Raw genomic sequence first — 22,080 nt, forward strand, 5'->3', positions numbered from 1 at the left:
AATTGGGTTTAGGTCTGGGCTCTCCAGGGGGGGTCGCCACAAGTTGATCCCATTCTCCTCAAAGAAGGTTTTGGCTGCTCGTGAAGTGTGCTTAGGGTCATTGTCCTGCATGAAGCGGTGATCTGGGAGCTGCATGTTGATGAAAGGCACCAGATGGCTTTTAAGGATATCGCAGTAAAGGTCGGTGGCCATGATTCCTTCAAAGATGCAAATTTTCGTCCCACCTTGTCTGCTTATGCCAGCCCACACGTGTAATTTCAGCAGGTGCTTCGGTTTAAGCTTTCTTCTTGCAGGTTTGCTGACTTTCCTGTAACATGTACAGCAGAATTGTTCAAGGGAGACTGAGCATTCATCAGTAAAAATGACGTTGTCAAAAGTATCGCCGGTTTCTAAAACTTTCTAGGCGAACTCTAACCATTTGACTTTGTTCACATCTCTAATCAGCTGACAGTATCTCGTTCGTTGAAGAGTCCAGCCCCTGCTGTTTTCGGGATCTCTGCACTGTTGATGGATGGACCAGTGCTCATTCATTTCTTCGTGGATTCCGTGAGTTTCAGTTTCTTGATTATACACGTGACAGTTGTGAAACTGACTCTCAATTCTTCTCCTTTTAACAACTTAAGCATCTCCACTGGATGAAGATTTTGTCGATAAAGAGACTCAATTTGAGTACGCGTGTAGTTTGATACGGTGGGTATGATTGCTCAGGAGTAACTGACGATCAATCTTTGCATGTATGGATATAAACAATGGTTGCCATGTTTACGCAACCATTTGCATCACATTGTGAGCATGGAGATGAAGTCTCAGGAGAGTTAATGAACTGGGTGAGTTTGAATTTTTAAATAGAGGGATGTTTACATGTTTTCGAACATTGTTCATAGAGCAAATTTTCGTGCGCCTTTTCGCTACGCTGCAAACTCTTTCCCTCGAAAGTTCGTTACTCTCAACGATATTTCGTGTGAATATTTGCGCGGTCTTGCAAAGAGACCGAATTATCGTTTTGATTAAAACAATAGACCTTTCGAAAATTCGTCGAACTTCGTAAGAAAAATTGTTTCACTCGAAATTTCCTTAAATTTCCTCGAAAAGCACTGAAAAGTTGCCAAAAGTAGCGAATTTCGTTTGCATTCTTTTTGCACAGTACTGTATGGTGGCCTGACCTTTTTGTTAAAATGCAATTACAATGAAAAACTCCTGAAGCAAACCAACTTACTGCAATTCTACAAGTCAATGCTACAACATTTTTTAGAGATTAAAGTAGCCTACAATTGTGCCATTGGCCAGGAATTGGTATTATTTAACGACAAAGAAATCTTAATTGGAAATCAAACCATTTTTGACAAAGAATGGTTTCAGAAAGGAATCTTCCTTATACAGGATCTTTTACAGGAAAATGGCCAATTTCTTACACTCCCAGAGTTCATCAAAAAGTACGAAGTTGAATGCAATTTTCTAAATTATATGCAGATTGTTTCCCAATTCCTAAGCACCTTCTTAATAAAGCAAAAGAAATACAAGTTGATGAAAGCACCTTTCTTGCCGAAAATGCATTCCAACTCTCTCCAAATACTGTCATAGACTTGCACAAATTGAAAAGCTGAGATTACCATTGGCTTTTGATAGACAAAGACAATGTTGAGATTAAGGCATGCTTCAAATGGGCACGTGATCTACAAGCTGTAGACCTTCAACTAAACACCTTTTTCAATCATTTTAAAAATGTTTACAAAAACAACAAGCTTAAAGAATTCTACTTCAAACTGCTTCACAGAATTGTGGTGACTAAAAAAGAGCTTCCTTCTATGGTATAGAATCAGACATACTGTGTTTATTATGCCAAGAACCCGCACTTGAAATAGTGTTTGGTTTAGAGCCACAGACTTATCCTCAAGGCGCAAATAAGTCGTTAAAAAATTTAACTTCACACACATATTTGCCAAGTATTATTTATATACACAAAAACTACTTAAGAAGGAAATAAACATGAAAGAATCCATTAGAAAGCCCACTTCTAAACTTCAAATTGAAAAGTTATTTTAAGTTGCTAAGAATGCTGCTCTGTGGCCCTCCCCCAACCCTTTCCCCCCTTTAAATCAATACAGGAGGTGTTATGATATGCAGTAGACAAACTAGAGCATCCTTCTTTATTTTTCGTTGTTTTGTTCTGTTCTGTGTTGCCCATATTAAGAATATTAAGGAATAAGTGCAATAATACAATACAGCTAGAGAAATCATATATTCAAAATGCGGTTTAAGTTGATTATAAGTACCGTTGACTAAAGTGCAAGAAATTAGCTAAGTATCATATTTTATAAAAAAAATGGAGCCTTTACTTAGCTCTTCAGAATTTTTCTTTTTTTCAACACTCTTTCTGGCATAAGAGCACACTATTAACAAGACTAACATATTTGCTTATTTTCGTGATTCAGGACAATGAAATTTTGATATCCGCGATGCATTTTTTTTCCTGTTAGTGAACCGTGTTAGAGACTCCCTCTACGACCCTCGCTAAAGAAAGGAGATGAAATAATACTGAACAGCATGAAGCAGAGCAAGTGAAGGCTAGAGAAAGGAGGCAAAATAAGAGCGAACAATGATATGCAGCAGGGCAAGCAAGGGCTAGAGAAAGGACCCGAGATACAAGCAAGGACGATGCAAAGCAGAACTTGCCAGGAATAGAGAATGGAGACAAAGTATAAGTGAGGAATGCCTTTTGCTATAAAAATTATCAAGTTTCTTTGGTGAGATAAGCTTATCTTCAATAGGAGTTTTTAAGTCTTCCTGATTTGAAAAAAAATATCTAAACAATAACACTTGAGTTGTTTTCTTAAAGTTGTTGTAAGTTGCATATTGCAAACAAATAGACAAGTTTTCTGTCGGTTTTTGCCGATAACATCAAGTCCAAAAATAATAAAATTGTAATTGTAAATACTGCACGGTGAGTTTTGAAACTTTCTAGGCTTCATGAATGGCTAAAATTTCTTCTGTTACAGTTAGAAACAAAGAATGTTCAAGAAGGCATTGTATACTTTAAAAGTGAACAGGGTTTGCTCAGTTTGTATTTGACGCGGTGATTTGCATTATTGCATTAACAAAGTGTGGAGATTTCCTCTTTTTATGTTTATTGGTGAATTTCTGTAATGATTATTGGTGAGGGACTAGTAAAGCTATGGCAGATAATGACTGCAAAGCCGTCAGCAAAAATAATAGTCAAATTACGCGTTAGCACGAATTACTATTAAACTTGGACACTTTAAGTCACATTTTGGACATTTTCCAGCCTTTAAATGCATTTCTTGGCTTTACCTCTAATGATAATCAATTTTAAACAAATTTTCTTTGACATTTCTTCAATTTGGTGGTTCTTCATTGAGACAGTATAAGCTCTTTGATATTCAGATGTAGTGATATGCATATTGTCTTCGAGATATGACAGTCACTATAAACATATTTGTTACATGCCTGCTTCTTCAGTGCAAAAACAAGATCTCTTATCCAAACATGTATGTACACAAACATGACTGTTTCAAAATGTTCCAAAGCTGAGTACCCATACCTCTTTATGAATGTCCGTTATATCTGTATCTAGGTAGGGCAATGCTGGCTTTAAACACTTGGCAAGTAAACAGAGCTGTCAAAAGAACAAAACACTTGATTTCATTATTTGAATTAATTTACATCTCTCCTTTAGCCTGTTCAAAGACCATCCATTTTCTCTAACGTCATTGAGGACACAAGCAAAACTCAAAACTTCAAAGAATAGTGTAGAAAGTAATGTAGCAGATCAATATCATTGACTGAATTATGTCTGTTTTGCTTGAAAACAATGAAAAAAGAGAAAGATATAGATATTAATTTTATTATTGTGAACCTCTTTTGAGTAACTGAATTCCCTGTTTAACCAAAACAGAAAAATTCATTTGCTAAAAAGCAATTACCATGTAATGATGATGTCAATCATCCTACATGCCATTTACAGCAGTTGCCACCACTTACACTTAAATACAGTCGACTGTTGTGACATTTAAGAGCCACTCTCCCTAACCACCGCGTGAGGCGCAGCACAAGGTCGAAAAAATAGACCCCTTGATATTTCGTCCAGAGACCCATGGTATGCTAAGAATCGTGACATAGGTTTTAGGTTTTAGAGTTTTTACATTTTTGAGAAAATTATGAAAAACCGTCCACAACCTGTGAAGCCGAAAAAATAACAGAAATGATGTCAAATTTCACGATCAGATAATCGAACTTGCGTGAAGGCCATAGCAAATTATGGTTTTCCTTAGTTTATAATTTTATTTAGGAGAGCAGGCGAGGAGAACCGAAGTTTCTAGACTTTGAAAATCAAAAATATCATACTGTTTTCAAACAACTCAAAACATACTCGGTATTATGTAGAATTCTTTCAAAATTCGATTCTAGCAAGTTCAAGAGCTGTTTTTGAACGTGATATAATTTTTTTCTTGGCAAAAGTTATTTCTGAGGCGAGCGGCGCCATGCAAGTTGATCCAATTTGACCTTTCGAAGAGATTTTGTTTAATCAGGAAATGTAAACAATTCGACTAGCCTTAGCTCACTTTCTGAGCAAACCATTGAAAAACTCTGCCATTTACCATTAAAACTACTCAGTAAACCTGAGATAATACTTCGATGGTGGCTTACCTTCCAAATGGGTGTTTGAAGGTAAATAATTTTGATGTTCTTCGCTAATTTTCCTGTGTCTCGCTGCCATGCTCAGCCACCGGCCTTTTCATACGGCTACGGCATTTTCTAAGTGTCACCTTTCTCTGGCTTGTGCAATATTTTTGCAGGACCTGGATCCATGTCTTGCATATAAAGCATCTTCTGGGTATCGATTGAGGTTTGTATTGAATATTTCTAATGAAAAGAGGCAAGAAGTGAAGGAACTAATTGAACTGAAAAATAGATCCAGATCGATGTCATGCCATCTTTACAACTAAGTGATCACGTGCCGCAAATACATCTGCGTGGATATTTTTGTCTTGCTCTTGCTCATTTCTTCATTTTCTTCCTTACTAGCATACAATGTTTGCATTTTGGTTTTTTGTAACTTTTTTATTTGTAATCACAAGCCTATTTTGAAGGAGAGTTTTTTGTATGCAATACTTTGAATGGGTGTATATACATGCAACACATTTACTTTTTTGCCCATTTTCTAGTGACTGTGCAAGAAGCTAGAAATCCTATCTAGTTTTAGCTCCAAAAGTCAAATGCCTGGGCAGGTCCATTGCTAATGATTTCCTAAAGCTAGATCAAATGGAATAGTAATATATATCTGAAAAAGGGCTAGTTACCGGCCGCAAAGGGAGTTTTTGTAATTTGTATTAATTGTATTTACCAATTTGCCCATGGCAGGTAAACACGCAAATAGTTCCCCTTTGTGGCGCATCTAACTTTTTAGGAATTATGTTCAACAAGTTGGACAACATACCTTTTGATGCAGAAGTGGACACACGCTTTTATATGGTTCTCGAAAACTATCCCTTTGGAAACTGAAAATGATATGCTTTTGGGTTCACGCAAGATATGTTTCTTTTCGTACGAGCAAAGAGCACGTAAAACTGTTTTGAGAGTTGCCATCAAGAGAGATCTAAGTTTAAAACAGATTATTACCAAACGCAAAAAGATCTGTGGCAAAAGGTTTGTTTACCTTTAAAAAAGTTCTAAATATAGAACTCTCACAGCGTTTGAGCTGTTATCTTTTAAAATCGAACTTTTTGATCGCTCACCCGATAAGCGAAGCTAGCAAGTGCGAGGCTCCTAACTTTTTCTTAAACTGAATTCGGCAAACCTTATTACGCGGACAAACTCCACTGGATTAAAATCTTTACAACTTTACAAAGATATGTGCAGGAAAATGAGTTTAGGTCTTTTGAACAGTGTATTGTATAACCTTGAGCGCTCACTTTGTCCTAGACTTGCCACAAGTCGACCTTTTCTTAATGCTTGACTTATTTATCTTCCTGGAGCGAAGCGAGAGGGTAATCTTCAAGCGACGAAGTCGCGAGGGTGAGCGCGCGAAAAAGCGAGAAAATGTTATTAACAAAGCCACGCATGAGCACTGTGTAGGCCGAGCTTGGTTTGATGAGAACGGAGGAAGTGGGTAAAAAGGATAATACCTGGATTGGCAAACTTTTTGTCCAGGGAAGAATTATTGGAAAGCACTTTTGGAAAGTCTAACTTTGTCCAAAAAAACACTTTGAAATCAAACATTATCTACAGTTCGGCTCCCAAGTAATTAGGACGCACGTGTTTACTTCTGCCAAAATCAAGTCATTTGCTCTGCGTCATCGGTTGAATAATTGAAAGATGGAGAGAAATTGCTCGTTTCAGCAGCTAGTTGGTGGCCAACGCGGTCAAGACCCTCGAAGCACTAAAGACCAAGATTTAGTTCCCTTGCTAACTTGTAACAAAGATATATCAACGTCAAATGCATTGTGTGCAACATCAACAAGAAAAAGAAATTGTCTACATAGGAAAACTTCTTTCCCTCTCCCCCATCAGAAAAAAATTAATCACTTGGTTGGGAAGTGATGAAGGAAAGATTGTGTTACACTCACTAGACCGAGATTTACGTCTTGCGCTTAGGAATTTTTTTTATTATACAAGAAATGAAATGAATATCAAGAGGTTGCTCACTGAGAGGTAGATATTGCAACATATGGATTGATTTTCCAGAAAAGTGTTGCACAAGCTTAGCCTGGAACCGGCGTACAAGCTCGATGTCAAGATATGACCCTAACTTATAAAGTGTGGCAATAAGAAAGCTATGGAAAAATTAACTGAAAACATCAAAATTATTTGCCTTCAAACACCCATTTGGAAGGTAAGCTGTCATTGAAGTATTATCTTAGGTTTACTGGGTAGTTTTAATGGGAAATGGCAGAGTTTTTCAATGGTTTGCTCAGAAAGCGAGCTAAGGCTAGTCGAATTGTTTACATTTCCTGATTAAACAAAATCTCTTCGAAAGGTCAAATTGGGTCAACTTGCATGGCGCCGCTCGCCTCAGAAATAACTTTTGCCAAGACAAAAATTATATCACATTCAAAAACAGCTCTTGAACTTGCTAGAATCGAATTTTGAAAGAATTCTACATCATACCGAGTATGTTTTGAGATGTTTGAAAACGGTATGATATTTTTGATTTTCAAAGTCTAAAATATCATCAAAGCAGCTTAGCAATACCTCCTAAATAAAATTGTACACAAAGGAAAACCATAATTTGCTATGCGCCTTCACACGAGTTCAATTATCTGATCCTGAAATTTGACATCATTTCTGTGGTTTTTCAGCTTCACGGGTTGTCGATGGTTTTTCGTAATTTTCTCAAAAATGTAAAAACTTTAGAACCTAAGACTTATATCATGATTCTTAGCATACCATAGGTTATCTCTGGACGAAATATCAAGGGGTCCATTTTTCCAACTTTGTGCCACATTTTTTCAATCTCACTCGGTCCCTATAGAGAGTCGCTCTTAAGTACAAAAAATGACCACAATATTATATACTTTGATATTCGTTTTTTTTGCACAAACACAAGAAAACTGACTGAACCCAAAGAAGTAGCCACTCATTTCTTGATTCAAGCCTCAAGAAAACATTATTTTTGCCAAGAATGGACATTGGCAGCTATAAGCTGGTTCCTCAACAAAAATTTGATTACATCACACATGACTGTTTTGTTCTGATGTTTGTTTTGCTTCATTGATTGAAATAAACTTCTCTATTGATATCAGATGCATTTGAAATGCAAGTACTAGGAGGTAACACGGCACAAAAAATTAGATTTACTGTACATTTGATCTTCATCAGAGACAAGGTCAAATATGACTATAGCTTTAATCCAGACTTTGATGTGTGTCAAATGTGCATCAAATACGTCATGGCTTTACCTATACATTCAGTCTGTGTTAAAGAAGAGGTCAAATGTGGCCTTAACTTTGACCCCACTGTCAAAGGAAGAATCAAATATCTTATGGATTTATCATTCATTTGATCCCTGTCAAAGATGAGGTCAAACATGTCAACTACTTTGACTCCAGCTTTGGCACTTGTGAAAGGCATTCAAAGACACCACAGCTTTGCATACCTTTGATCTCTTATGTCAAAAGGCATTCAAAAACACCATGGCTTTGCACAACTTTGATCCTATGTCATGTCATGTCAAAGGCGACCTCAAATATGTCCATATCCTGCGACTCCTCTTTAAACACCCTAGTAACCTGCATTTTTGTGTTTTTTCCTACTGTAACAATTGAATGAAAGCTGGCTTTCTTGCCAATGTATATTTTTGCAATAAAAAAAATTTCACTTGACCTGGAGGTGGCAGAAGAAAACAGTAGGAAAACACAGCTGCCAGCATAAGCTCCACAGGCCACTTATGCCAAATGCATGCAAGACCACACCAAACTTCTTGACTGGATCGCCACAAACATACAAATGAAAGAGCAGACAAAGCAGAACTTCATGCACATTGAAACACACCCTGACAAGCCAATGACACCCCCAAAAGAACCCAAATTCTCTGCTTTTTATCAACTCAGTAAGCACCAGAAACAAGGCGAGTTGCTTTTGGTGGGTGGCAGCGGAATTGCTCTCGGCTATGTAGCTTTTTGCTTTCTTTGAACTTTTTGGAGCGTTACTATACCGGCCTCGAATGAACTCCAAGCTCACAAAAGTCTCCTACAACCTTAGCATTTCTGCTATTAAAAAATTAGCAGAAGCTGCAAAAGTCCCAGAGCAAAACTGCCAAGCAATGGCTAATCAAACAAGCTCTTTTGGCAGATCTACCTCCCCGTGCCGCACTACATTCCTCACCCCAAATTTGATGTATCGTCACCCAATGTGGTCCACAACAAGCTGCCATGTGGCTACAAAGTTAACAAATATACGCAAACCATTGTTATGTAGCTGCCACTACAAAGAAGCTGAGCCTCTTACCTGTAAAGATTCTGCTGAAGTTACGAAAGTTTTTCAGTTGATTTACGAGCGAAGCCCTATGAAGTGGCCTTAGCAGCTTCAAGTCGACCCAGGGCCCAAGTTTATGGGAAGTTTGACCAAAGAAATGGAAAACCACAAAACAACTATTCACCATGGGTGCACTGAAATTCACAGAGACCAGGCCATTGTTGAACATTTCAACTGCACACTGGCCAAGTACTTGTTTGGTCATCAGTATGCCATGGAAATGTTCCTGCCTTCTGCCAGCCGTTGACTGTGTAGGTCAAAAGGCTTCCCGACATTGTTAGCTCTCTGAACAATAAGGTGACCATATTTATTGGAAAAAACAGCTCTTACAATCAAAGAGAAGGCTTTCACCTCCAAACCCTCCACAAAATATTCCAGTCCCATTGGTTTGAAAGAAAAAGAGCTCCCCCCTCTCATTAATGTAAGATATTTGTATCAACCCGGTGAACTTTAAGGCAGTGCTAAAAGAGTTGCAGACCCCATGTGGTCTTTGAAAGTCTAGAATAATGAAAGAGCTGCAACTAAACTGAACGAGCCTGTTATCTATCATTTGTTTGACGGGCCTAAGCGCGGCTTTCTCCATGAAGAACTGTTGGTTGTGCCACCAAATACACAGCTTCCGCCTGCTAATGCAATTCTTTAATATCTTTGAGCTCATGTGCGCATGACGTCATCCGCTATCCAATGCTTTGTATTAAAGGGTGAAAGTGAAACCTTCTTCACATGCATGCCATATATCTTGTGGCCCTCGCTCTGAGGAATGTTCATTCCGTGCCAGAATTGTTATTTCACAAAAAGCGCTTCTTTGTGGTGCTCATACCTTACTTCTTTTTTGGCCACATTCTTTTTTTACTCCCTTGGCTTTCCTGATGTTTTTTGGTTTTCTTCCAAGACCGAATACAGTCCCTCACACTCATCTTTCATCTCGCCCAAAACCCTTTTATTTCTGTCATTGTAAAGCATGTGGCCTGTTGGATAGTTGCTTGTGTCATACAAATCAATGTCGTTCTCCATATCTTTGTAAACATCTTTCATCTGGATGTCTAAGAGAAGGCTGTCTGTGTCTGTGTAAATAAGCTTGCACTTCGGCCTGTACTTACAGGTAAATATAGAAAAGTCATACATCAAGATCTTGCTGTTCTCAAGAATTGTCATACCTGTGTAAACAGGCTTGTTTAGTAGGAGCTTGCTTTTGTGCATGTGTATGCCTCCCAACTCATACCAAATATCTCATGCCTTGCAAATAAAGGGTTGGCCACCAAACAATGTATCTTGTCTCTCCCAACTTCAGACAATCTTTACATCGACACGGTTTCTCAATCTCTCCATCGATTTGCCGAACGCAGAGTTATTCATCAGTTTGTAAAAGTTATTCTCAAAACTGCTCTTTGCTTTCTTTCTGAATTCTGTGTCCATCTGAATGTACGCTCCATCCAGCATTCTTGTTCAAATTTGATCGCTCTTTGCACCTTTTTCAAAGGCATCCCTTGTGTGAAATAAAACTGCAGGTTCTTATAGTGGACAACATAATTTTTTTGTACTCCACTGTCAGCACTAGCTCCTTGCTGTTAGGTGGGTCCAGTTTCGAGTCTTCCATCAAACCCTTTTGGTAAACTGACATCAACTCCTTTTCAATGACCTTTTTCTCTAGTGCAAGTGTGCAGCTGATGTGTTCTTCATGCAGCTCTTCAGGATACTCCAGGTTCACCTCTAGCATCCACCCCTTCTTTGAATTTTCTGTCATTTTCATTATTTGTTGTTCTGTGGGCATGACACACTTCCACTTTTTGGAAATGGCAAGCTCATCGCCCAGCTGTAAAGGTTATTCACATCTAAGTACGTTATATAATTTATTGGTTTGCCCAGGTCATATCCTTCAAACAACAAGTTGATTGCCTTTGCATAGCACTTGCACACCATTGAGGTTCCTCCTCTCATTCCTCTCTCAATGAAAAGGTGAGTGTCTTTATCTGTCAATAGTTCAAGCTCCACGTCTGTCTTTTTCAGAAGAGCATCCCGGTTCAAGCCTGGCCAACTGTAATAATGCGCTGGATCCAGCCCACAATTTTCCATACAAACCTTTCCAAAGTTTTTGAAATCATCCGCTAACAGCAACACGTCTGTAGTTACGTACAAATCATGATAGTCACCAAGGTTTCATTCTCATCTCCAGAGGTGGTGCTCCTATTGGTCAGCACCAAGAATTGCAAACTCTGGCATAGTCCAGCACCGAAAGTCCGTGATTCATGGACTTCCATCACTCTGCGCATGCTCAGAGTCAAGTCTGACAAATCTGATTGGCTGAGAGTGCACACGCTCAGAAAACTAGACCTTTCCAGAGGTCGTGATTCTTGGTGCTGACCAAAAGGAGTGCGGCCTCTGGGGATGAGAATACGAAGATTTTTGCATCTCAAACTTTCCGCACATGGTCATATTCTTCTTCCATAATGCTCTTGTCATTCAGCTTGGTATAGAATGCCTCTTGCAGGCCTCACTAAACCTTTCAAAAGAATCCATGTATTCGTATAAAAAACAAAGCAATGCAAATAATTTTGTGATAGTCCTAATCCTTATCAAATTCCACACATCGAAAGTTATTTTCATATAGTTCAGGCAACGAAGACTTGCGTTACCACATATCTAAATTTGCGGACTGAATCACAAAAGTATGGAAAATTGCTTGATTTCTGCAAAAAAAAAAATAGTTATGGTTTACATCAACATCATAGTGTTAGACCAGTGTTATTGTGCAAAGAACAACATTACGTGTTTATGGATTTTTTTCATGAATTCAATGAGATCGCATGAGGAAGGAGCGATACTCCATCTAAACAAAATAACCCTGTGATACATCAGCAGTTTAGAGAATCAAAGATTCAAGTTGTGATGCTACCACTGAAGGGCCACAATGCAAACCAAACAAAGTTATTTCAAGCTGCTATGCAAGAAATTGCGTGAAAATGGCAAGCTCCTGGTAGATGGGCCCAGAGACATGTCCAGAAACGTTTCTAAATGCACAAATAGTACTGCAAGCAGTCTCTCTTTTGCTCAAAAATCTGTGGGGAAGAACACAAAGAAGAACTCAACACAAGTGAGCGAGTGTGATATGCGAAGCTACGAGCCACCCGCGGCTCTAATTTTTTATCATGGTCCCACTCTGTAAAAGAAGTTCTCTCTTTTTGGTTCATTTAGGGACAAGTGAGGATCTGTTGTCTTTCTTATGGTACAGCCACATGAACTGGCTCACCTGGATGAATATTAAGAAATTAAATGCAAATGAATTAAAACATTGCTTAGTTTTGAATCTAATTTTTAAGTGGTTATCAATTGTTTTGGTTTGGCCATCAGAAAAAAAGGTTCCAAACCACCAATTTTTCAAGCAAAATTAACAAAACATACATACACACACACACACACACACTCACACACTCACTCACACACACACACACACACACTCACACACACACACACACACACACATACATACATACATACATACATACATACATACATACATACATACGTTTATTTCATGTCCCCAAGGGGCTTTTCAGTGAAATATGTAACAAAACAACAATAAACTACAATAAAATTAATTCTGTGTGAATAACATGACTAGTTGTACCTGGTAGTAAATGCCAACAAGCAAATGAACCATTGTTGATGAGGATAATGGTTGTTTAGCAAGAATTTTATATATACATGTAGATGCACTGAATTGTTGCCAAAGAAAGGACAAACGTAGAATGGTCTTGGGTAGAACTTAATTTATGTTTGTTTGAAACGTTTAAAATGTGAGAAATTGTAATTTAGGTGATTTTGAGTAGACTGTTCACAGCCCTCTATTTTCTTGTATTTTTATTCCATCGTTGAACGTGCAGATAGAGCCAGGAGATAACTGGACACCAGCACAAAACGGAAGACTTGACTTATTGCTAGCTTCACTTGCAAGTCCCACCCTTCATCCCTGCGTGCTTCATGCTCACTTCGCTCGCTTTCTCTTTCTCGTGTGTAAATAGAGAGGCTGTGAACAGTCTAATTTTGAGAAGGAAGCTCTATTTCTTATATACGTACAGCACAACTTTCTTGTCTTAGATATTTGTGCAGAAATGCCAAGCAATTCTAAACAATGTTTTGGTTTTGTAGTGGACAAATTCTCTTAGCTTCGGCATACTTTATATCAAACCTGGATCTCAGTGTACAGGCACGGTTGTTCAAAAATCCAGATACCTGACAGTCAAAAATTCTAAACCATGAGCTAGTACTTGACTATTATGACTATTATGACTATTCTGACTGGCCGTCGGATATTCAATAAGCTGCTTTTTAACATAGCTTAGCCAACAGTTCTAAGAACTGCAAATCTCTGCCGTCACTCAGTACCTATCAACTATGTCATGCAACCTGTGGCGAACTTTCATTGTGTAATGTGCTTCCATGCCATCTAGAGGCCTTATAAGTTTGGAAATCTCATGGTATTCACAGCACGAAATCGCAAATTTACATGACATTACGAGATACATTAAGTTCCATAAAGCTGAACTGACTGCTTTACGGTGAGTTAATAAAGTGAAGTAAAGCTGTGTAAAGTTGTCAATGCCGTAAAGCTCCGTAAAGGTAGTTTAAAGTGACCGTAAAGATCAAACTTTATGCCAAGGGATGTAAATTGCTGTAAAGGAACCTGAAAGGACACATAATAATTTAAGTGCCTTTTGACAACTAGGCTTGCCACAAGTCGACTTCTATAAAATTGGCGACAAAGATGTGTTAACAAACCGGCAAGGAAACTCGTAAAGGTGTGCTCTTACTGTAATGGCCCAGTAGCTTCCTCAGTCGATTAAACCAAGTGAAAGGCTGACCGGACGGCTGAAAAGGGTAAATTTTAATGCCCAATATTTCGGTTAGACAAGACTAACCTTCTTCAGGGGCTACACATTTGAACAAGAAATTACAAAACATATTACGGAGGCGAAAATACTTTAATTGGATTTTTTTCCGTGAGTTTACTTTTGAAACGAAATCGACTTTAAATGTGTGAAAAAATGACTTGTGACAAAATGAGGAACGACTTACAACAGCATTCTGAGTGCCCAACCTTCAACAAATACAGCTCAGCAGTTTTCCCCATTTGATACCAGGTTCTTTTGGTTCTCACGCCATTTTTTAGCATCCTTTTTGAAAGGCATGAAATGTCGAAGCTTGCATAGATCTCTTGGTCCTTTTTCACTATTTAAAACTCTACTTTAAATGGGTAAAATTCAGTTTACCTTCCCTTCTTCTCTGTGCACAATTTCAAGCAGTTTTTAGTGGCTTACAGCTGGTGAAACCATCGATACATATGTGGGTAGAGTCAACAACAACAGGTAAGCCACTGGTTGTCTTGAAGTTTAAAGTGTATATTTAAGTTTCCAGGGTAAAGTTCAGTCGTAAAGCTTGCTTCAGATTTAAGGAATTGCCTCTGGTTGCAAATGTTTCTCCAACAAGCAGAAGCTATACATCGTGGAATAGACTTTTAGTGATATAGAGACATTATTCTGTACGATTATCTGCCATGCACGTAGATCATTTCACTACTAGCCTTGTAGTCATGAAACATGTTATTGGTTTATGCATATTATGCTTCAAACTGTCCAAAAGACACATGTAAATGTAAGCCTGTATGTAATACTCTCAGCAAATCTGAAGTGAATACCATTTGGATGTAACCTTCTTCAGCAGAGAAACTTTTCATGCGTGTCGTCGGTGTAAATATTCTGAAATTAAAGACTTAATACACATGTACCCTTACACAATGCATTGCCCTCACTGGTACTGATACTGCATATTGTAGAATTTTCTTTCACATAAAAAAAAAGATTCTGTAGAAAAAGGAATGGAACATGTGCTGCAGTCTTCTATATCTCTATAATTGACACAATAACTACACGTACATGTAAGAAACTGGGCTCTTGCCAAGATAAAAGGTGTTCATGTAGCTGTTTGTCAACTTGAAGTTGAAGTCGATTAAGTAGTGTGGTGAGCTTTTGAAACTGACATTTGAAGTGTTAGCCCTCCATCAATTCGTCCTTGGTAAAACTCTTTGAGGTTATCACTGAGCTTTGATGGAGGGCTAATGCTCAAAATGTCACCTTCACAAACTTGCTATAGCAGTTAATTTTCCTTTATCAATTTCAAGTTGAGACATAGTAAAGTGTTTCACTTGCCCACCAAGGCAACCCACATGATCTACAATGTAGGGAAAATTTATTCTCATATAACCTCATCATTTTTAGTTACTTCAGAGTTATTTCATGTTTTAACTTTTTCAGAATGAGCAACACTAGTGATGACGTCATCAGGCCACACCCATAGTCATGTGACTAATACGCAAAGGCTCCCAGGCAAATTACTTCATCGGAATTGTTTTCATTGATTTAATATTTTAATTTAAATCCTCATTACACTATGCATAGATTTTGTTTCATTTCTAAAAGGTCAGATTTTGAGAGAATTTCAAAATATTAAAAAGTTCATAATTTTCTGAAAAAAGCATGATTTTGAAAAGGGAATGCATAGCTATGTTTCGAACGTTGGCTTTAATCGAAATCCGTCAAAAAAGGCTGGATTTAAGGAAAAGCCCCGTTTCCTTTAGCATTTAAAGAAACCGGAAGAAACCATGATCCACTACTGGCGAAAGAAAAAAGTTGCCATGACAAAGCTGCCTAAACACCAATTGGAAGTTACCCTATCAGTGCATGCGCAATTTACACTACCAGCATACTTCGGTAAGATCAAACAAAGCCACACAGAGTTGGTTTTTCTCTTTCTATTGCTCTTGTTTTTCTGTCTTTCTCTTATTTCGTCTCTGCTTGTACTTTTTTTACTTTGCATTTTGTGAAACACAAAGAAAAACATCTAAAATGTGAGTGAATCTGGAAGTTATTGAGTTATTTTTATTTTCTGCCCTCAGGCTGACGCAAGTAACCGGAAGTGAAATTTCACCTCCTTAACAACGCCCACGAGCGTGCGCATAAATCGGTTAATGGGCCCTTAAAACACCAGAATATTTGGCACATCAGTAAAATATTCCTAGCAAACACTGCCTTGAGGTAGAGAGTATTTTTCCATTTCAAGCAATTTCTTAGAGTCAGTAGATCCTGAGATATCAATTTTTTTAGAACGGATTTTTACAAGTGGTATCATTAAATGGAAGATCAAAAACAATGGGCGTGTAATTACACGCTAAAAGATATTTTGTTAACAAAAACAATGGATGAAGTTTTTATTCGGTTCAAAACATTATAAAAAGGTCATTGACTGAATGAGAAATACACGCTTCAATCATTTAGACAAGTGTCGCCACAAGTAATTTTGAGTCAAAATGCCCGGTGTTAAACGCCCATGCCAGAGTTTCACTTTTGAGTATAAGCTCAAAGTTATCGTTCGTGCAGATGAAATTGGAAACCGAGCAGCAGCGAGAGAATTTGAAATCGATGAATCCATTATCCACTACTTGCAAAAGAAAAAAGTTGTCATGACAAAGCTGCCTAAACACCAATGCACCTGCCGTACTGGCATCGCCAAATTTCCTGCATTGGAAAGAACACTGAAAGAGTGGATCATTAGTCAAAGAGAAAACAGCTGTGCAGTCACCACTGTCACGATCCCTCTAAACACCAAAGAATTGGCAAGGTAGATGAATGTTGCTCACTTTGTAGGAGGACCGAGCTGGTGCAGCAGATTTATGCGCCGAAATCGCCTATCTGTGCGTTCAAGAACAACTGTGGGTCAGAAGCTGCTGGAAAACTGGGAAGAGAAGGTTACAAACATTCATCAGTTTGTTTCTCAACGAAAGGAGGAACTTGCCATACAAGCGGATCGTGTTTTCAACACGGACAAAGTGCCTATGTCATTTGATGCTCCACATTCCAGAATAGTTGACACAACTGGAGCTGAAAGCATTCCTGTATCAACCACTGGCCATGAGAAAACAGGCTTCACTGTTGTCCTTGCATGCTCAGAGTCCAGGAAAAAGCTGAAGCCAATGGTCATCTTTAAGAGAAAACAATGCCAAAAGAAAACCTCCCCAATGGTGTGGTTGTCCACTGCCACAACAAAGGATGGATGGATAGAGATATAATGGCTGTGTGGGGTGAGAAAGTTTGGCGTCCAAGACCCGTGTCCTTCTTTGACAGAACCTCTCTGCTCATTTTTGACAGTTTCAGTGCACACATTGACAGAAATGTTCACAAAACTTTCAAAACTGAACACAAAACAACTACTGCAGTGATTCCTGGAGGCCTTACTAAGAAATTGCAGCAATTAGACATTTCTGTTAATCGGTCGTTCAAGAACCATGTTCGTGAGGAGTGGGAGAAGTGGATGTCTGAAGGAATTCACACCTTCACTGAAACTGGAAAGATGAGAAGGGCCACACACGCGAAAGTCTGCAATTGAGTGATTTGTGCGTGGAAAGCAGTGAAAGTCATGGCAATCACAAATGGCTTCAGAAAAGCAGGAATTACATGTGCTACCCGTACCAGTGAGGATGATGAGAGTGACCCTTCTGAAATCAGCAATGATGAACAAAGTACAACAACTCTAGATCCTGTCCTCGATGTGCAATTAATTGACCTAATAAAGTGTATTATCGTTTGTCTCACGATGTAGTCACTTGAGATGTAGATTGCGACATTTCGACTGCTTACTGCTAGTCTTCTTCAGGCGATAAGGTCGACTGATTGCACGGTATCATTTATATCACAAAGGTCGGCTGTGATTGGTGCATTTCAATCCTCCTATTGTTCCATTGTTATGGCGAGTAGCTGTTCCCTCAGTGGTCCACTGTTGTACTGTTCTCCTGTTGTTGTGTTTCTTGATCATGGGTATCCATGCTTCAGGAATTTCAATTCCACTGTCCCTGTTGATGTTGTTAGGGTGAAGTCTTATGTGAATAGCTTCCTTGACCCTACGTGTGTACCAGTGAGGATCTCGATCAATAAATTTGACCTCATTCCAGATAGGATAGTGGCCGGTCTCGTGGGTGTGTTCAGAAACGGCAGAGGTCTGGGTACAGGCGAGTCGTATATCCCTGTCGTGTTCTTTGATCCTCTCCTGCATAGATCTCCCTGTTTCCCCGATGTAGACTTTGCTGCACTCACAGGGAATCCTGTAGACAACACCATCTTGTTTAGCCAGGTTGACGGTGTCCTTTGGTCGCACTAAGTGTGACCGAAGTGTTGTGTTGGACTTAAAGACGGTGCGAATGCCTTGTTGTTCTAGACAGCGGCAGAGAGACTCTGAAACTCCTTGCACATAAGGTAAAACGGCGGTGGATTTAAATTCCGCGACAGGCTCTCTTCTTGGGGTTGTTCGTGCCTTTGTGATCTTCTGTACAAAAGAGGAGGGATATCCGTTAGAAACAAGTACAGATGACAGATGTTTCTTCTCTCCAGCGGTATTGTGCGGTATTGTGAAGTGTTTGTGCCACTGGGCTAAACGTCTCGTCACCAAACCATCAGTAATCGCCGGCCACCATCAGTAATCACCTCTGAACTGGCAGCTAAACGAAAAGTTTATCAATCTTCGGCTTTAAAAAAATCTACACTTGTACGGGCTATGCACGGTCATGAGGGCTTATCATCACTCCAACTTTGTGAGTTCACGAATTTCTTTTGTTTTTGGGTGCAGGTTATCTGCCAGTGTGGGTAATCTGTTGAAATTTTTTCTTGTTATTGTGAAAAATGACCAGTAGTGACTTGGTATAGTTTGATAGCGACCTTTATATCAAGTTTTAATTTGATATGGGGTTTACATGTACATTGTCTACAGATTGAACCGGACGTACAACATCCATTGTGTGTGAGACACCTCTTAAGATATATAGTAACCTTAAGAGGGTTCCAATTATTGAAACAAAGACTGAAGTTAAATATGCAAAATAGCAATTCGTTAATTCATCTTTAAAAGGAACAAGCAGAGTACATGCATTTCTACTGCACATTTTATCTTATTAGAAAATTTTTTCTGCGAGTGCTAGAAACATGACTATTTTGTGCCTTTGAAGCAAAGCCTTGTCAGCAATCCATGTACTTTGCTGTTCCTGTATGTGCATACCTGCTGCAGTGGTTTGAGTCAATCAAGTTGATCTTTAGTGTATGTTGACAAAAATCTGTTAACTGACTGAGACAAGCTACTACTTGTAGCCATGCAAGATCAATTCAAGACCACAGATTTTGAATCAGAATTTCAAGTCAGGATTTTGAGTCAAGATTTCAAGGCAGGACTGTTTTGAGCATATGAAAGGAGTAAATATCCAGGTTGATAAGTAACTTCAAGCAAGACAGAAACCTAACTGCAAGTACGTCAGACTGAAAGCTTAACTATGATCAGCTTTAAATCCTAACTTGAGATCTTAGCTCAAAATCCTGATGAATTTGAAAGTACTTAGCTTCTTTGTGCCTCGTGGCACATAAGGCCTCGATGAATTTGAAAGCCAGACTCAAAATTCTACCTCAAGACTTTATTGTAATACTGACTTGAACAATAGGTATCCTTCTGGCAATATTATTTTGAGTTGTAATTAGGTTTGCATTTTGAACATGGTGAATAGTGTTAAATTGATGTCTGTCTCTGACTATGTTAGAACCCAATACATTAGACTTGACAGTTCAAAGACTTTTGGTAACTTGTCAGAGCAAGATTTTATACTAATATTAACGGGTTTGTTTTACATCCTGGCCAAGTTTCTTTAACTTTTAAAGGGTGATAATCTTTTAACAACAAAGTGGTGTTTTTGTCAGAGGTGTATCTACAGAGGTATAAATTGTTTATATTAATAGTTGCTTTAGTTGACCTGAAAAGTCTGAATTAAGAGTACTTTTACAATTGAAGGGGTGAGCGCAAAACCATGCTAAGTGACGATTTGGGTGAAAAAAAAAAAATTTTCACGAAAGGACTTGAATTTTTGGATGTGGTCTCCAATGTAATAGAAAAACGTGGTACTGTATTTTTGCCACTGGTTTTTGCTTCACTTTATAAAGACGCAGCTAGGAAAACCAAGTGGTTTTTTTGCATACACAATATAATATATTTTGAAAACAAAGCGAAGCTTAGCGGAAAAACTACAGGACATTGCTAAACATACCTAAACAAAACTGCATGCAAAATTTGGAGCATTTTCAACAAAGTTCACTTTTGATTAAAATATTTAATGCCCTTTTCCTGCCGAGTCCTTCAAATAAACAAAGCCTGGCCTGCGTTATGAGAAAACAGAGCTGATCCTTTGCTATAATAGCCAAGCCAAGCCTTTGTTATAAGTCGAAGTCTTGCCTCGGTTTATTATAACAAAGGTCAGCCCGCCACAACCGCAAGGACTTTGATTCCACTTAGAAAGCAGCAAAATGTCAATTTCACGCAACGTATAAGCTCAAAAATGTTGATTTTAGGTCAAAATAGGTTTATATGTTGATTTCATGTTAACACGTGACGGCAACGATGTTGATTTCTCTTAGAAACAAGCAAAATGTCAATTTCACGCAACGTATAAGCTCAAAAATGTTGATTTTAGGTCAAAAAAGGTTCATATGTTGACTTCATGTTAACGCGTGACGACAAGGATGTCGATTTCACTTAAAAACCAGCAAAATGTCAATTTCACACAGTGCATAAGCTCAATGATGTTGATTTCAGGTCTAAATAGGTTAAAATGTTGATTTCACGTTAACGCTTGATGGTAAAAATGTTAATTTCACTTAGAAAATAGCAAAATGGTAATTTCACACAACGTATAAGCTCAATGATGTTGATTTCAGGTCCAAATAGGTTAAAATGTTGATTTGACATTAACGCGTGACGGCAAGGATGTTGGTTTGACTTAGAAAACAGCAAAATGGCAGGAGTCCATGATGGGCTCCTGAAAATGGTAATTTCATGCAACGTATAAGCTCAAAAATGTTGATTTCAGGTCAAAAAAGGTGTAAATAAAAATAAAATAAAACAAAATTAATAAACATTTCAATAAGCACTTTTCCAAATACAGCAACGTCTTAAATGACTAAAAATCATGAGATAAATACACAGTTTTTGACAAATGCGATCATAGTTTTATGTCATGCACCGCCATAACTTCGAAGTTCAAAATGCACTGGTACCTCTTACGCCTGATGAGGATAACAACTTTGGTTGCTGTTTAGTTTTGGATTTAAGACTTTGATGACTTCACATGAAAACGCTCTATAAATAGGGCTGACAAAATAACAGATTAACCCTTCTGCACAACGTACGGGTCTCCATACATCTGCGTGTCTGCTAATCCTAGAAGCTCAAAACACTACAAATCATGCCGATTTGAAATAAAATCAATGCAACCTGGATCACAGAAAACCAATTGATCGCTACTTGTTGGCCATTATTATGTTTAGACAATCTAGTTCACGGTTTGAGAAACATCCACAGAACGTGATCGCAATGCATGCCGGGAAGGGTCTTTACACCTCCTGCAAGGGAAAACATGGTGGTCGATACAAGACAAATTTTATAAGTCTAAAACCAGTTCTCGCTTTCCAAACTTTGACACTAGCAACGCTTGGCAAATGGGCCAAAACTCACCAGAAGGTATTTTTCTTGGGCAAGAACTGCTCTTGGACTTTGCTGTCTAGCTCGATCTGACTTTGAACACCGATAACATGATTACGGTATATCACCTGCCTTCGAAGTTTCAGAACACATTTTGATTCTTTAAAACGTGCTGATAACTTGCAGGTTTGTCAAGGCTTTATGATGGCTCTCAAACACCAGTCAGGCATACAAGGTACTCTAAAACAATGCGTAAGATATTAGTTGAAAGAGCTCTAATGTGGCACATCTCTTTTTTCTTCAATGTATTTTGTTTGATGCTCGGTCGATTCACGTGTCGTGTTCATGTCACAATAACCAATGTAAACAATATGTTCCCAGATTTCCGCTCTATATATGCTGTGAGATTTGATTTTGACTTCATACACTATAAACAGTCTGCCTGTTTGCTGTTCAACAAATAAACTCCTAAAGACATGGCTAGGAAAAGCCAAGTATTTTTGCATACATTTTAACTCAAAAACAAAGTAAAAA

General features: G+C 38.4%; 1 protein-coding gene across 6 annotated transcripts in view; it reads right to left on the reverse strand.

Moving 5' to 3' along the window:
* LOC110051717 (COP9 signalosome complex subunit 3-like) overlaps positions 1-22,080 on the reverse strand; it is a 226,401-nt gene that overhangs the window by 173,236 nt on the left and 31,085 nt on the right. For 5 of the 6 annotated variants that reach the window (XM_089292883.1, XM_089292880.1, XM_089292881.1 and 2 more), the window contains exon 5: positions 3,560-3,634. The exons of the other annotated variant lie outside the window; for it this stretch is intronic. In XM_089292883.1, the coding sequence (XP_089149009.1) occupies positions 3,560-3,634 (75 nt within the window). The remainder of the gene's footprint in view (positions 1-3,559; positions 3,635-22,080) is intronic. 6 annotated transcript variants of the gene reach the window in all.

The sequence above is a fragment of the Orbicella faveolata genome, unplaced genomic scaffold, assembly GCF_042242905.1.
Source record: "Orbicella faveolata isolate gen_17 unplaced genomic scaffold, um_ofav_v1 contig_24, whole genome shotgun sequence".
In the NCBI taxonomy this organism is placed as follows: Eukaryota; Metazoa; Cnidaria; class Anthozoa; order Scleractinia; family Merulinidae; genus Orbicella; species Orbicella faveolata.